This window comes from Esox lucius, chromosome 15 (genome assembly GCF_011004845.1).
Source record: "Esox lucius isolate fEsoLuc1 chromosome 15, fEsoLuc1.pri, whole genome shotgun sequence".
NCBI lineage: Eukaryota > Metazoa > Chordata > Actinopteri > Esociformes > Esocidae > Esox > Esox lucius.
In genome coordinates, this window is record NC_047583.1 from 13,605,897 (window position 1) to 13,622,164 (window position 16,268).

Below are 16,268 nucleotides of genomic sequence, written 5' to 3' on the forward strand. Positions count from 1 at the left end.
GACACGGACTGGGCTCCGGCTCCACTGACAGGGAGCACGCGTCACCAGGCCGCTCCACAGCCGTTCGGAGGGGGGGGGAGTTTCTCCCCTCCTCTTTCTCACTCTCTCCTCATTAGAAACTTTCATCTGCATCTACTCCTCGAGAGCTTGGTTCATTCACAAATAACACATCATGGACACCGTGTATCTGGGGAAACTTTTCTTCATTGGACACTGAGCCCTTTTTGTCAGTTTGGTTTTTTTTCAGAGAGATGAACTCTGTTGTCACTGTTGACTGAAGCCTTTTGTTCCCAAGCCGAATATTCTTCTGTCTGGGATCTATCTGGACATCTGTAGCATGTTGCAATACGGTCAGTGGGAGTTCTCATCCGTTGCATCTACATTCTCTCTCCCAGGTCGGTGAGAACACTTTCAGCCCTGAGGATAACCTGGAGAGTTCAGAGGAAAATAAAGGGATTACATATGAACTGGGAGAATCTATATTTATATCAAGGAGATGCTGCTGTCACGCTGAAGTCAATGGGGCTTGGATGGTGAAAGTGAACTGTGAGTATGTGTCTGTTTTCTGGGCTTGCTCGCTGTCTCTAGAGAAACAGAAGATATTCTTTAATCAGTTTCATGTGCACAGAAGTGTGACCTGAATAAAGACGAGCGCATACTGCTACAAGCATGCCTGAAAGCATGTCTGAGAGATCTTATCATATATATTTAATGCTGCCTTTTGCCCTAATGAAGGAAGCAGGTAGGGACACGGAGAGAAAGATACAGTGAAAAAGCAGCAGGCAGTCTCATATGCTTTACAATATCATCAGCAGCACATTAGTTTTCTACAGCGATTTTCTGATGAATGACAGACAGATCTCTTGAGGAGGTTGCAGCTCATGCAAACGTCATCCCTCTAAGTCACTTCTGTACGCGGACATCTGCCTCTCGCAACACATCTCTTCACATTTCCCAGCATGATTCATTTTTAATGGTTCTCCATGAATATTCACCTCTGACATCCCACAGTGGACCGCCTGTACGTCTCAGTTTCTTGATATTTTCTCCTACACTCTCAGTGGATTTTGGAAGAAAATTACACTTTGTCTATTTTCCTCCCTCCTGCAGTCCAGTTTCTTTTCCCATCCATGCCTCTTTTTATCTTTCTTGTTCTCCTAATGAACCTTCTCCCTCCGACTGTTATTTTTACCCCCTGTCTCTTCTCTCCCTCTAATTTCTCACTGGAACCTGGTGAGTCAGTGACATAAGAATGACCGTGTGGAGATAAAGGACTTGAGATGAGACAACTCTGAAGCCCTGGTCCTGGAACTTGTTGTCTTGTCAATTCAACATAAAATAAATTATATTGGATTAACAATGTACACTGTGGAATTGCCCATAAATAGGTTGCCTCTAATCCTAAAGTTCCACTCCTCCACCTTCTAATACCATTCAATCTTTATTTTACCCACAAAAAGGGACAATGTGCACCTACCAATCCTTGATCCCCTGCCCTGCTCTTTGACCAAACAAAACAACGAATTAAGCAGTGGACCGTGATTTTAACGAGTCCTTGCAGAGCCCTAAAAAATTGGTGGAGCGTTAAACTAATGTGTTGAGACACAAGGCTATCAAATATTCAGGGAAAGCTTGCCACAAAGGAGGAAGGATCTGCCCGGCTTAGAGACATGTCAGATGGGACAGTAGTGGTGTTAAAGACCTTGTTTCTGCTGTGTCCCATGGAGCCTCACGTACAGGACCTTGTCGTTACTATGTGATAATTAGGAATCATCTCACAAGAGAACAGTGCTTTCCGTTATACAGTAGCCATGGAACTATATTTCACCAGAGGTTACGTGTAGGCAACAGCTGCATTTCTAGAATTTCTCTTCTAGATTTGATATATGTATTTTCTTGATTCAAGTGCCTTTATGGCAGTGATAACACCTGAGCACATTTCACCCATGTTTCATACATCAACTTAATAAGGTCAACAGAGCCAGACTGCAAGCATGTTGAAAAATTGAGTTGTCGACCTGAATTTGTTGTCAATGTCCCTAAGCCCTTTCCGTGCAGGTCTTGGCAGATAGAGTGTATGAGAGAGAGTCTGGACACATGGAGGATGTTTTTAGTAGCCTGATTCATTTTAATAGGCCCAACAAAGTGCACAAATACAACATTCACTTAGGCAGAAACATAGATTACCCAACAGAATAATTGGAAGCCATAGTAAATTATTGGACCCCTTGCTCAAGATGACCAAAAATGCACAGATATTTTTTCATTCATATGAATCATTAGGAACTCTCAGTTGTTCAACTATAATCTTCTGTTTCACTAGGGTATAAATATGTGGTGACATGAAGGTCCAACTCCCTTAGTCATCAATAAACTTGGAGAAGTTCAGAGAACACACAAAAGTTGTTGACCTTGATAAATTAGGCTATGCTTTAAAGAAACATTCCTTCAAATATCCAACTTCACTATAAGGGGAATAATTAAGAAGGTTAAGTCAAACTTTATCTTTGATTAGCCTGCTGTAATAAGATAAAAGCATAGTGAGGAGAAGATGAGAGAATGATAAACATTTATCCAATGATTGCAGTTGAAGAAATGCAAATGTTGTTTGAGTCCCCCACCCCAGATTCAAATTTTGATTGTCAAGACATAAACATTAGAATCTGGGGTTTGCTAAACTTCATTGAAAGTTTAATTTGAACTGGTTTCTTTGAGCAGATGAGGAAAAAAATATAGCCTTTTGGCAACAAACAAGAGGGCTGGGTATGAAAAGAAAAGAGATATGGTCATGAAGAAATAAAACAACTCCTGCTGTGAAGTATGATGGTGGATATATGATGTTGTGGAGCTGTGTTGCTTCCACAGGCCCTGCGACCCTGGTTAGGATAAATTATCTGTGAAGTAAAGATTTCTGGCTGCATCTTCCAGAAGGATAAAACTAGATCGTAATTGGATCTTCCAGATGGACAATGATCCCCATGGAACATTTCTGTGGTGAGTGGAAGAGGACAATCCACAAGCAAGGACCAAGGACCTTGAAGGATCTAGAAAAATTCATGGATGAATAAATCTTATATATTTATTTATTTTTGTTGATAAAACTGTGAAGCAAGGGGTCTATTTTATCATAGATTTTTTTCTTATCTTTAGCAAGGGGTCCAGTAATTCTGGAGGGCACTGTACATTACAGAATAACTCGTTGATTAGAAAGACCTGGCTTGCGTTCGGAAAAACACAACTCACAACCCAAGGGCACAGAGACACGCAGTTTGCAGTTTTTGAACATGAGCTGTGAAAAACACAAATGACTCAAGAATCTTTTCTTTTTTTTTTTTTGTGAAGTAGGGATTTTGTACTAACACAGTGTTCCAGCTGTATTTCGAGATGAACCCCTAGAGGCTGAGGCACTACTGTGATGAGTATCATCAGCAGACATCAGACAGCTATTGTCATCCCGATCATAAAATGAATGTAATAATCATACTTCTGTATGTCATAATCTGTAGTCTGAATAAAAAGCCATTTAGAATGATTCAGGGGGAACTAATACCCACTGAAATTAATTCAATGCTATATTAGGAGGACTCAAAAATACAAAAAATACAATACACAAAAGTAATAAATTATTCATTTCAAACAAATGTAAAAGGACGAAGGAAATCCATATCCTACAGCTAAATTACGTTGTTAGCTTTAGAGGAAGGAAATACTGTGATGTAAAGTCTGTGATGTAAAGTCTGTACCTGATAGTTGTCTTCTTGATCATAATTATAATGTTTCTCTATATCCACTCCACTACACCCTGCCTAAAAGGAAGCCTGTCACAGGTCCTCCTCCAGAATGCCAGATATGCAGGGATCTTAAGTATGGGTCACTGGACTCACTAGAGGCATGCGGGATACATGGTGCCAAAGAGTTGTGGGCCACAGAGTGCACAGCCAGACAAACAGGCAGGCACTTTTTTCACACCATCTCTGTCCCTAACTCTGTGCCTTTCAGACTTTCAAGCATGCCCTCATCCTCGTTCACTTTCCACAAGCATACACCCAAGCAGGAGTGCAGTGGAACTCTCAGATGTAATCTGAGCTCTGCTGTACGGTTCAGTCTTATACACCTGGCCGCACCTGACCAATTAAAGAGGTGCAGCAAAATGACTAAAGTGAAAAGACATATATACATTTATTTAAATACATACTGTATTTATAATCAATATCATATCAGTAGAACAAACACAAAAAAACATTGGGTTTTTGTCCATCCCAAACAGTTTGAATATACAGTTTATATACAATAGAAATCTAGATAGTCTCCTATTTGTGCATGCCATTGGTAGAATTCTAACCCACATCTCCCCATGAGACAACCCCTGCATCTCCCCATAAGAAAAGCTTTTACCTGAGGACAAAACAAGGTTATAGTCTGTTCCCACATGTGCGTCAGACTTGACGCTGTTCTGAAAATATTCCTAAAAATTCACTGAAAAAGAGATTCACTATTTATAGCAAACTGGGGCTGTGTTTAGGCTTGCTTGTCTGAGCATGCAGTACCATTCCAATGTTTCTTTTAGAATTTCAGTCAGCAGTTAGATTTAGTGTAGGTCCAGCATGCAAGTCCCCAAGCTTTGAATTCCCTGCTGGGGTCATTGCTGGTGTTGTTCTAGCTCCTGTATTGCATTCACCATATTTGTGGAACGGAACAACACAGTCCCTGGCCCTGCTGCTTTAAGCTTTGACAAATGTATGTTTCTAATCAGTCAATAACTTGGTAAAGCACTTGTAGGGAACGCATTCTAATTGCAAACAAAACCAATATTTAGTCATCTTTCAAGAACAATAAGGGCTTGTGTCCTGACTTCCAGATGAGGAAATCATGGCTCAGGCCTTGCCATGTTTTTCTATGACCCAAATTGTATATTACCTTAACGTTAAGACAGTCACACTGATGTATTCCGTTCACTAAATGTAGTTGTTTTCTGTTGTCAGGTGTGTCCAGAAGATGAGTAAACATATCAAGCCATAACATTTGACTAGGCTTTCGAATCATTCTGTGTTTCGGACTGTGCCCACTTGTACTTGATCAACAGCATGTTTTACTGCGAGAGCGGAGAAATGATGACTGACAGGAGTGTCTCTGCCTACCCCCGTCTTCAGATTTGCCCAAGTCAGGTGTTACAGGCGAGGCAGGAATGAAAGAGTCTAGTATCGTGGAGCTGTCTCAGGCTGTTAGCTGAGAATCTGGCCGCTCGGGAAAGGCTTACCTCAGGGTGAAATGTTTTAGGTGACCCTACTGGTATGTCACAATTAGTTGGTTCATGCTGCGGAAGCAGCTGAGCTTCGTTAGGTGGGCCCAGAAATTTGGGCTCAGGGAGAGCAAGCGTTGATCAACTTGTACACACACGCTTTAGGCTACTGAGACAGGTTTTTTTTCTCCAAAAATCTAATCTTGGAGGATGGGAAAAGCTGTGTCATGTAGACTTAGTGTTCCAGGTGGAAGGGCTGGTCTGACACTTATGACCACAGGATTGGATTCTCCCTGATACTGTAGGTCCAATCTCACTGCAGGGGGTTTGCCTTCAAATTACCTTGATCCTGTCAGAAGGGTATTTTCTAGCCCTGGCCCCGAGACAATGGAAGTGTGTTCTCACAGAGCTCATTTGAGGACATGTTGATGTTCTCACAAGAGCTTCTTGAACCGGGTCAGTCATTTTCCACGATGAAGGTTCATCTCACTGCTTTCTTGGGGTGTCATGTTAAACAATACTGTGTTACTGATGGGTCTATACTATTACAAAAATACCCCTTCTGTACTGACTCAAAAGTGACTTTGCACTAATGCAGCTTTTGCGGCCAAAGTCATGTCTACTGTCTGACATGACTCTCACTCCACTATGTAACGCCATCTTAGGGTTAACTGTTGTGGATATTTGAGCTACACAAAGCTGCTCATCACCTCACATTTTTCTGAGGGATAATGCATTGTGCTTTCGGCAGTGTGTTCATCACCTGGGAAGCAAGGCTTAGTCATAATCAATTATTTCCCTTCCTGGCAAGGAATGTATTGATTGAGAAACTGGTCTTGCCTCTAAAACATTGTATTGTAAGAGGAGAACAGCTCTTACTGGTGACTCTCAGTCTAGTAGGGAAGTGTTTACTCGTTAAGCAAACACATATCCTTCAAACTGGAGTACCATGAAATAGGGTGGATTAAGATTTTTATTTTGTTTAATTATGTCATTTTAGATTCCTTAAATATTCAACGAGGATTAATATTTATTTCCTAACTAGGCATTTTAACACGCAATTTCACTCTTTTCCACAGTGCTCTTCTAACCAACACATTGGTCAACACATGACCTGACAACCTCGGCAAGACTGACATCCTTAGAAGACTCTTTTGAAGCCTGAGGTGTTGCTTAAGCAATGAGATTAGGAAAACCCTGCTGACAAAGCCTCTTCGTTTCGGACTAGTATACACCACTATGAAGCTATTCAGGTGATGGATTGGAGTTCACACAGGCCTTTTACTATTGTTTTTGTAAGTGAGCATTTCCCATATGAGCTTACAGTTCCTCCATATTATTCTAACATATGAGAGGGAACAGCTGGCTCTGTTCTACTTTTACTGACCCTTCCCACTTACTCCACCCGGGCCAGAAAACAGAACTGGGAGCCAGATGTCTCATTTTCACATGCGATTATCGAGTGAGCCCATTTACTGTAGGTTACTTTGGACTTGATAACGAAAAGTTGGTTTCTAACAGACCAAGCAGCTAATGGTGTTGGGAGCGTCAGAGAGAATGACTGAATATACAATTATAACAATAAAGAGGGAGAGACAAGACAGGACAGATTAGTGACAGAAAATGTCACAGTAATAAGCTGAAGGGCGATCCAAGGGTTTGCTGAGCCCCCCTGTGGTGAATGGAATGTTATTTGTGTGGGCCTCAGGCTGCCACTGGCACTCCTGCCAAACACGGTGTGCCAACAGAATATCAATGAGTGGAGAAGTTACTCTACCACTGTGAGGTGAACTGACAGAGGGTAGGTTAATCTTCTAAGACCGAGATGAGTTCTTCAGGTGACTAGGTATTCCGAATCAAAAAGGAGTGAAGTAGTCTATTATTATACTTGTACAGGGACAGAGAATCTAAGACTGAAATAGCCTGTTCAGTGCATTTATTTGAAAAATAATCATGGTGTACGAATACTGTGTTTGAGGCATTCTGCACAAAGACTTCTCAAGGAGACTCATTATGCAATATTTTGAGGAGAGGAATGACCAGGCAGGTGTCTACTTCATGGATAGAAATGGGAATCTCTCATTACTGAGCGATCCCATTGATTCAAGAAGTTTGGACCTGGTATGGCGCTGCGAATGTGCACTTACCAAGGCCCTGAGGTCAACCACCTTCACATCCTAGCTTCAACCAACATTTGTGTGTCTCTCATTGTCTATATGGTAACGGTTACAGACACGGTCAACAGTTCTTCCTCTCAACGACACATCAGAGCTGTCTTTTTCTATGTCTTTCTGCAATGTTGTCAACAGAATTCAATTATAGGAAGATACCGCTGCTGTCAGATGTGACAGAGAAACACAGGGCAGAATAAATGATAGCAATCACGCCAATCACTATTTCATTTTCTCAGTCTCTAAGGGTGCTACTACATCGACATATGCCTGAGTCCATGAACATTAAGCTAAATGACCTGGCAGAAAGCAAAGGGCAGACCGTTGAAATGAGCACTTGAAGTTCCTTTCTCCAGGGCTAAATTCAATTGGTTAGAATCAGTCAAGATTGCATGTTGAATCACCATTAGGTCCAATTGACATACAGTGTGACACCTCAAAATCTGTCAGTCACATGTGTAGATTGATTTACCACTAAAATAATTCTGAATTCTGTGTGTTGCTCAGATACAATCTACTTGATCACCAAATCGTAATAGTCATGACATAACAAATGATTAATTGAATGCCAGGCAGCCCAGTCAGAATGATACTGTAGTGCAGACCTAAGACTTTGCATAGCCAGTACAAGGATAAATGAAGGATGGATTAATTGAGCTGGATTAATTTCACATACAGGTGTATGGAAATACTGCAATGATCCAGGTTTTATTATCAATTCCAGTCAATTAATATGTAGCTCTAAACTAAGTGATTTTAGAATGCTTCTCTTCGTTCAGCTGGATGAACTCACCCAAAAGGCAGAGCAAACACCTGCTACAACCAGCACTTTGCCAAACAATTCAAACAACCTTCGGGGACAGAAATGATATACTGTAGCTATCTCCTTTTGTCTGCTTGTTGATTATTCCGTCAAAGCTTAAAGCACTTTTTTTAGCCCTATTAATACCAGGCTTTATCATTTACAATAAATCTCTTCTTTGTCTCCATAGTTACAGAAAGTCACTTGCCATGTGCGTGTATATCCATCAAATACTCATATTTCAGTATATTTTAGAAGACAAAATTCAAATCAACTTGTTTCCAACCAATATAAATCAAAGTATAGTGGTTCTGTATTAATATTGACCTTTGAGGGTCATTTTTGTCTATAGTAATTTAATTGATAAGACCTTTTTTAAATCTTGGTTCACATTACAAATGATCCATATCACCATAGACTGGAAGGAGACCTGTATCCCAGCTTTTGACCAAACAGATCACCTGTAGAGACAGATCACTGCATGTACTTACCCAAGACTGCACTATTATATTCCACGTATCGTGTTATCATTTCAACTTCAAATCCTCCAATAATTTGAATTCCTAAGCCCTTTGAACCCATCAACTGTAGAATCTGATGGAAGGTCTTATATGATATGGCACTATTTTGCCATTGTTAGACCTGGGGCATTTGTGAAGGTCAACAGCAGTATGAAGTTTACCCAGTATCAGGATATTTTAGACCGCAACACTATTTCATCTGCCAGGAGCCTGACATTTGGCAGCAATTGGATCTGCTTGCAAGAAACTAACCCTAAACAAACATCAAAATCAACAGTCTATTTGCCAAAAAATCTACATTTTGCAATGGCCAAATATCGATGATCTCCTGACTTGAAAACCAATGAAAACATGTGGTTTTATTTGAAGTGGCCAGTCCGTAGGAACAGACAAATGGTATCAAGGTTCTGTTTGATTTCCATATGAGTAAAGATTCAAAAACTCTCAGTGCTCTTAAACTTGCACAGTGAGCTATAGAAAAAGTATTAATTATAGAGGTGTGTATGATTTTGACCCGTACCTTTTATCTAATATTCCTTTTAGCTTTTTCAACTTGTTTATATAGATTTTTCTGAGCAATAGTGTTAGTTTAAAACACTCAGTATTTAAATTAATGATTGTATACAATATAGTACTAACTGGTCATAACTTAATATGACCATGTATAAGATTCAAATGACCTTAAATACAGAATGTATGTAATGTCACAGAATGTGATGTCAAAAAAGCTCAATAAAATCTCAGGGTATAAGTATTAACAGAAATGTTATACAGAAGCTACTCCTTGAATATCACACCTCTCACTTCTCATCGCTCTGCCAGTTTTCACCAGCACAAACGCGTGTCAATAACCACGACTGAGCTTGCAGGCTCCCAACCTCCCAAAGGAGTCAGTAGAGTGCGACGAGACATGGCTGCCCAGTTCGATATTCACTTCTACAGCCATGACGACGCAGCTATACTGCAAGGCAGTGAATTAAACCACTGTGCTGGGGGCCCTAACCAGGGATTCTTGAAATATATAACATATGCCTCTTGAGATTTATCTGATTATCTATACCACTATGAATTTCAGGGTGATTACATATCCCTCATCTTTTAACAGAAAAAGGGCAAGGAGCGTGCCTTGTTTTTGTTTCAACCTCGTTTCATTTTATTGTCCTAAAAACATTAATTTCATGTCAAAGAATCTTTTAAAAGAGTTATGTATGTATTTTGTTATGATAAAGAAAAAGATAGTATAAGGTTCAATACAGACAGAAACATGTTTTCTGATACTAATGAGCAAAGGATACATTTCTTTGACCTGGATTTAATAACGTGCCACAGCTGTTTGGCAAGGCTGCCTAAAATGACCCATGTGTTCATCAGCCTCTGTCTGTTGATGTACCTCTGTTCTGTATGAAACTGCCTATGAAGGATGTAAATACTGCCATGTATCCATACTACATTAAGATACATTAACTGGAGAAAAACACATCAGACTGTTTATATATACAGCTTCGGAAAAAATTAAGAGACCACTCCACCTTTTTATTTCCATTCCAAGAGATTAAGAGAAATTAAGAGACCACTGCAAACACTTGAACACTTCTGTTCCTCACTCAAAACTTTCCTTTTCATTATTTTTGGAAAGGAAAGAAAAGGTGCCGTGGTCTCTTAACAGGTTTATGCTGCATTTCTTTTTTGCAGCAAAAATATACTCAGTCAATTTATTATAACAAAGCACAAATATGCATATTTTTCAGTTGCTGTTGTCACACTTTTATTGATACTGAGGTCCTACAAAGTGTTATCAAGTTGTTTTGATTGGTGAACGCTCCCAGTCTTTGGCCAGTGCGAGCATTGGTTCCATCACGTCCCTCACGAGGGATGGCTTGATAATGATTGCCACCTAGTGGCTATTTGTGGCACTAGCCTTTGTGTTATGTAGTGTACATGATGCACATTCAATTTGCTTTTGGAGATGAACTGCAGTTGCTTTATTAAGTCACTTTCTGCTTTCTTTTCAGCATTCCTTATTTAAGATGACGTATCCAACCGACTACGACGTCATGGTCATACCCCTAACACCACAATAAGGACAACGTGACAGAAACATGGAAGGTGGAGGAATACAGAACTCATCCATGAATGGCAATGGATCAGACATCCACCCTGTCACACACAGCTTATGGGAAGTCGTGATCATAGCAACAGTGTCTGCTATCGTGAGCCTGATTACGATAGTGGGAAACGTCCTGGTGATGTTGTCCTTCAAGGTCAACAGCCAGCTGAAGACGGTCAACAACTACTATCTACTGAGTTTGGCTGTAGCGGACCTCATAATAGGTGTGTTCTCTATGAACTTCTACACCTCATACATACTGATGGGGTACTGGGCCCTTGGTAGTGTGGCCTGTGACCTCTGGTTGGCTTTGGACTACGTGGCCAGTAATGCCTCAGTGATGAACCTGCTTGTCATCAGTTTTGACAGGTACTTCTCCATCACCCGACCTCTGACCTACAGAGCCAAACGCACTCCCAAACGGGCTGGGATAATGATAGGAATGGCTTGGCTTGTCTCCTTCATTCTGTGGGCCCCGCCCATACTGTGCTGGCAGTATTTTGTGGGGAAAAGGACAGTCCCCGAGAGGCAGTGTCAGATCCAGTTCTTCTCAGAGCCAGTGATAACATTTGGGACGGCCATTGCAGCGTTTTACATCCCAGTTTCGATCATGACCATCTTGTACTGTCGGATCTACAAAGAGACAGAACGTCGCACCAAAGACCTTGCTGAGCTCCAGGGCATCAACAGTTCCACAAATCCTAGTGTCACCAATCCCCAGAAAACCATCATCCGATCCTGCTTCAACTGTAAGCAGCTCAGTTCCACCTCACGAGACGGTACCAAGGCCTCCTGGTCCTCCTCCAGCAGGAGTAATGCAGCCAAATCAGCCACAGCCGTCAACGACGAGTGGTCCAAGAGTGACCAGCTGACCACCTTCAACAGCTATGCTTCCTCGGAAGACGAAGAGCGGGCAGTGTCCCCTGGGGGTTTCCAGCCCACCTATCGGAACCAGTCGTGTGAGCAAAACACAGACACAGCAGGCTGCCAGAATGAGCAGCTCAGTAGTTACGAAGAGGACACGTTTTTCAACACACCACCCAAGACCAACTCCCAGAATAGCAAAAAGTGTGTTTCTTACAAGTTCAAACAAGTTCCCAAAGACACTGCCAGCGGTGCCCAGCAAAGCAAAAATGGAGACACCGGTATGGCCCCATCGTCTTTCTCCTCAGCTGACTCTATGAGTGCCCCACCCTCCTCCTCCAAGCCAATAGACACCACTCTAAAGATTCAGCTGACCAAAAGGAAGAGGATGGTGCTGATCAAGGAGAGAAAGGCTGCCCAGACGCTCAGTGCCATTCTGCTGGCCTTTATCCTGACATGGACACCCTACAACATCATGGTGCTTATCTCAACTTTCTGCTCAGACTGTATCCCTCTGTCACTCTGGCACCTGGGCTACTGGCTGTGCTACGTCAACAGCACAGTAAACCCCATGTGCTACGCCCTCTGCAACAAGACCTTCCAGAAGACATTTCGTATGCTGCTGCTCTGCCAATGGAAAAAGAAGAGGGTGGAAGACAATCTCTACTGGTATGGGCAAAACCCAGTAGTGGGCAGCAAACTGACATGAGCCAATCCTTACAGAGTAAACAAGTATGGCGACTAAATGACTAATATTTGTGTGGAAATATTTCTGTTTTGTACTTGAATTGTGTCTACAATTAGGGGCAGTGTGAAAAGTGCAAATGTTAGACAAGAATACATTTTGTTCATAGAATTGTTCTTTAATTAATCAATTTTTGGATCACTTGCTACAAGATATACAAAAGTGTTTGATAATTGTGCCCCAAATACTGAATACTGTACACCAAACATTAGTGTATATCAAAATATATAACATGAAACAACATGCAGAATGGTCAGATAAATTTAATAGAAAAACATGTTCTGATTGATTCATTATATTATAGTTACATTAGATTACATATGGTTTGTTTTAAGGGCCATTGCAGTTCTTATACTGACTTCAGAAAGAGCTGGAAAAGAAACGATTGTACACTTTGATCACGAAAGCCTTGTTCATATGTGTTATTCAGTTTAGTTAGATACAATTATTGAGACACTCGTCAGCCAATATTTCCACCAACACAAAAAACATTTTTAGTACAAACATATTCATCTCTAAATCCAAATGAAGCCATACAGCATAGAAACAGGGCTGAAGAGATTTGATTACAAGAAATTTCAGTATGACATTTTCAACTGTGTATAAATACTGCAAAAAAAAACATGACATTTCAAGCTAAATTACGTGGGAAACCTAAATAAAGTACACACCAAAAAAAGACTTGTTAGATAATTATTACATTTAGTTAATCATATCAGGTCCTCTTTGTTGTATAATATAACCTCCTGATATTCTGGTAAGGCCATATAATCAAATATCTCAGCAAAATGACAGCCCAATAATATAGTAAATAAATACTGCAAAAGGTATAAAAAGTTGTGATATTATGACCACAAAATTTAATGCATCTTTAAGATACCAATAATTGCAGTTAGTGGTATGAAATCCCCAAAATAGCATGCTTTTTAATTACATTAGAAATGTGACCAGTCAGTTGAAACTGAACTGTTGTCTTCTTCTGTATTTTCGTGATCACACGGCTCTGTGTGTTTCTCTATTAAACATTTGAACTATTGTCTTCGCGATGTAAACAGCGTATGCTAACCACACTGCGCTGTGACCACGGGACGGTATCGATCGACCTACAGTTCATCCTTCTTGCAGTCCCCAGTGTGGACCACCTTCACCGTGTCTGAGGGTTTCACCATCATCCAGGCATACTTACACAGGTGCTCCTTGTTGCAGTCCTTCTGCCAGTAGATGACGTTCCTGCGATTGAGGTTGGCCCCGGCGCAAGCGTCATACCACCAGCCGCCGCCCGCCACGCCCTGAAACTCCAGCTTGGCACAGTTCTGGAAGTAGTTGTCGTTGTCCCGATCCTTAGTGGTGAACCTCTGGTTGTCGTGTAGGTAGTTCTCCGTGTCCTGGGTGAGAGCGTCCAAGGCGGAGCCCTGGAACAGGCCAAGGCGCAGCCTGAACCCAGACCGCTCGTCCTCCACCATGACAGGGTCGTACTCACCTGTCTTGGTGACGCCATCTTCGTCCACCAGCTTGATGCCCAGCCTGTAGCGTCCAGGCCCTCGGGTGAGGTGGTGGAGGTGTTCATTGCCCAGCCAGTGGTCCCCGGTCAGGGTCCCAAAGCCCTGCTTGTACTCCACCCAGGTGCGGTCAAAGTCCACAGTGCCATTGACTGTAATGTGCTGTACCACGGTCCAACCACCCTCTTGCATGGCGCAGTAGGCCAGGATAGGGTATTCATCAGGCTGAATTAGATACACTCCATCCCGGGCCTGACCCCCCGAAACCATCAGCATCCCAAAACAGTCTCTGGGGGGATCTGCAAGATGAGGTGGCATTAAACCGAATTCATGCAGCGTGACTTAGATTACACAGGGAGTTGTCATGTCAAGTTGATCAAATCATAGTGGATCATCAGGATTTTCAAAGGGTCATTCACACCGATTCAAGGTACTCTACAAGGGATGATTAACCTGCCACTCCCTGGCTTATCCTTGACCGGCTAATCACAGTGGCTAGGCAGTTCCAATATATATGTCCACGATAAGCACGGTCAAGCATTGATGCTCTATTGTAGTATCTCAGCTGTTCAGTCTGTCATGTGTGTCACTACAATATTATGTCGTTATAATCAGCGGATAAGAAATGTCAAGTATGACATTGGGAAGAGTCAGTAGTTTGATCTAGGCTTTGCAATTGGATCTAGCTCTGGAACAGCTGTAACTTTATCCCCAGGCTAGTGTGTACAGCCATTCCAAGTTGGCCTTAGTGGGTGTGAACCTATTTTTGCTTACCTTACCTGGTAACTTAAATAAGGCCAGTTCATATTACAAATAGCTAACCAGATAATTGCCACCCCACTTAATGCAATGTTCCACGAGACAGAGATCTGCTGCACACTGAACTTTTCCCCCTTACAACATGCGATTGGTGCTTGGGCTCACAAGACATATGGCGGAAGCTGTTGAGGAAAGTAGACTAAGCCTATTAAACCAATGCCTATTACTCAAGGAATGTCCTACAACTTTGTTATTGGCTTATAAAGGCCAAGTTGGATGGATATTTTGGAAGATGTGTCTGGAAACTGTATTAGAATAACAGACTCTCAAACTAGCTAAGATAAAACTTCAAGGGCAGAAGGCTGAGATGTGAACCTTTTTAAGCACATATTCACTTAAATGATACATGACAACTAAAGGCAAAACCATACTATTGAATCCAGTGTTGGTAATCACATAAAATTAACAATACAGGCATACTGTACAAACCTTTCATTCCCTGGTTGAGGACTATCTTGTGCTTTTCAGAGGTCAGGAGATGGGTGTTTTCAGCAACCAAGGGTTCAGTGTGCACTCTCATGAGACATATCACCAGTGCTGCTGCTACTGCCCACATCCCAGAACACTGCATCTTGTAACGGAAGAAGGTGACCAGGGTGACCAGATATGAACATGGATTCAACTGACCATACACGCAAGAAGGCAATGACAATTCCCCAAAAATATTGAGATATTCTGTAATTCCGCTCTTGTCCCAGTTTTTGGCAGAAAAGTCCACCGCATACGGAAAATATCTACTTTAGGGCCAATTAATGGTATTGAAAAAACCAAGAGTGAATACCCTTACCTTCACGGTTACTGCCCCACGTCGTGTTCACATACGGTACGCTGTACTTTGATAGCAGTGAAATGGGGAGAGAAGGGCAGGGGAAGCAAACAAGCCAAGACTATCCAGGCCGCCAGCCATAAACACGGAGGAGCAGTCCCTCCCGCACAGCCTCTGCAGGCCAGTAATGAACGGACTTCAGCCCCACTTTCACGTCACCACAGGTAACACCAAGCATTAGAACCACTCTCCGTTTATCTGTGTGAAGTGGCATGGTTAGCTCATTATCTCTGCCTTCCATACACTTCCCCCAATCCTGGGAAGAAGAGATTTCAACCTTTGTCTTGGTGTTGCAACGCCAGTTTATTTAAGTAGATCAAGTGGAACAACAAACAAGAGGTCATGCCCTAAATTAATCCCGCTAAGCCTGCACATACTGCATCGCCCTGCTATGCAGAGGCCTGTTAGAGCCATTTGTGACAGAGAACCTTTCAAGGTGTATTATGTGAAGAAACATAAAGCACATAAACAAAGCACCATTCAGATGAAGTGTGCATAAATTATTTTCATGATGGTAAGTTTATGATTAATTAATGGTGATGTGTAATTATTTTCTGAGTGTTTTTTTTTGTCTGTTTAAGTTTAGGATATATGTTTGAGGTATTTCTTACGAATAAAGCTTTGGTCAAAGATTTTCACTGGGCACTTCATGTCTACATGTAGTATATATTCTAT

General features: G+C 41.7%; 2 protein-coding genes across 4 annotated transcripts; one reads left to right on the top strand and one right to left on the bottom strand.

Annotated features, from left to right (window-relative positions):
- Positions 1–156: 156 nt before the first annotated feature.
- chrm5a (cholinergic receptor, muscarinic 5a) lies at positions 157–12,653 on the top strand. Of its 2 annotated transcripts, none has more exons than XM_010878980.3 (2): positions 157–546; positions 10,746–12,653. In XM_010878980.3, exon 2 carries the CDS (start codon positions 10,833–10,835, stop codon positions 12,411–12,413), a length of 1,581 nt encoding a protein of 526 aa, XP_010877282.1. In that variant the 5' UTR covers positions 157–546; positions 10,746–10,832; the 3' UTR covers positions 12,414–12,653. The 2 variants fall into 2 exon arrangements, with proteins under 2 accessions (XP_010877282.1, XP_034153135.1); XM_034297244.1 differs by lacking the exon at positions 157–546 and adding an exon at positions 6,464–6,534.
- Positions 12,654–13,527: 874 nt separating this feature from the next.
- Positions 13,528–15,987, bottom strand: zgc:194887 (fibrinogen-related domain-containing protein). 2 transcript variants are annotated; one of them, XM_020053887.3, is made up of 3 exons: positions 15,555–15,987; positions 15,197–15,332; positions 13,528–14,247 (listed from the first exon to the last, which is right to left on the bottom strand). In XM_020053887.3, exons 2-3 carry the CDS (start codon positions 15,321–15,323, stop codon positions 13,553–13,555), a joined length of 822 nt encoding a protein of 273 aa, XP_019909446.1. In that variant the 5' UTR covers positions 15,324–15,332; positions 15,555–15,987; the 3' UTR covers positions 13,528–13,552. The 2 variants fall into 2 exon arrangements, with proteins under 2 accessions (XP_019909446.1, XP_010877283.1); XM_010878981.4 differs by having other exon boundaries at positions 15,197–15,338; positions 15,555–15,974.
- Positions 15,988–16,268: the final 281 nt, after the last annotated feature.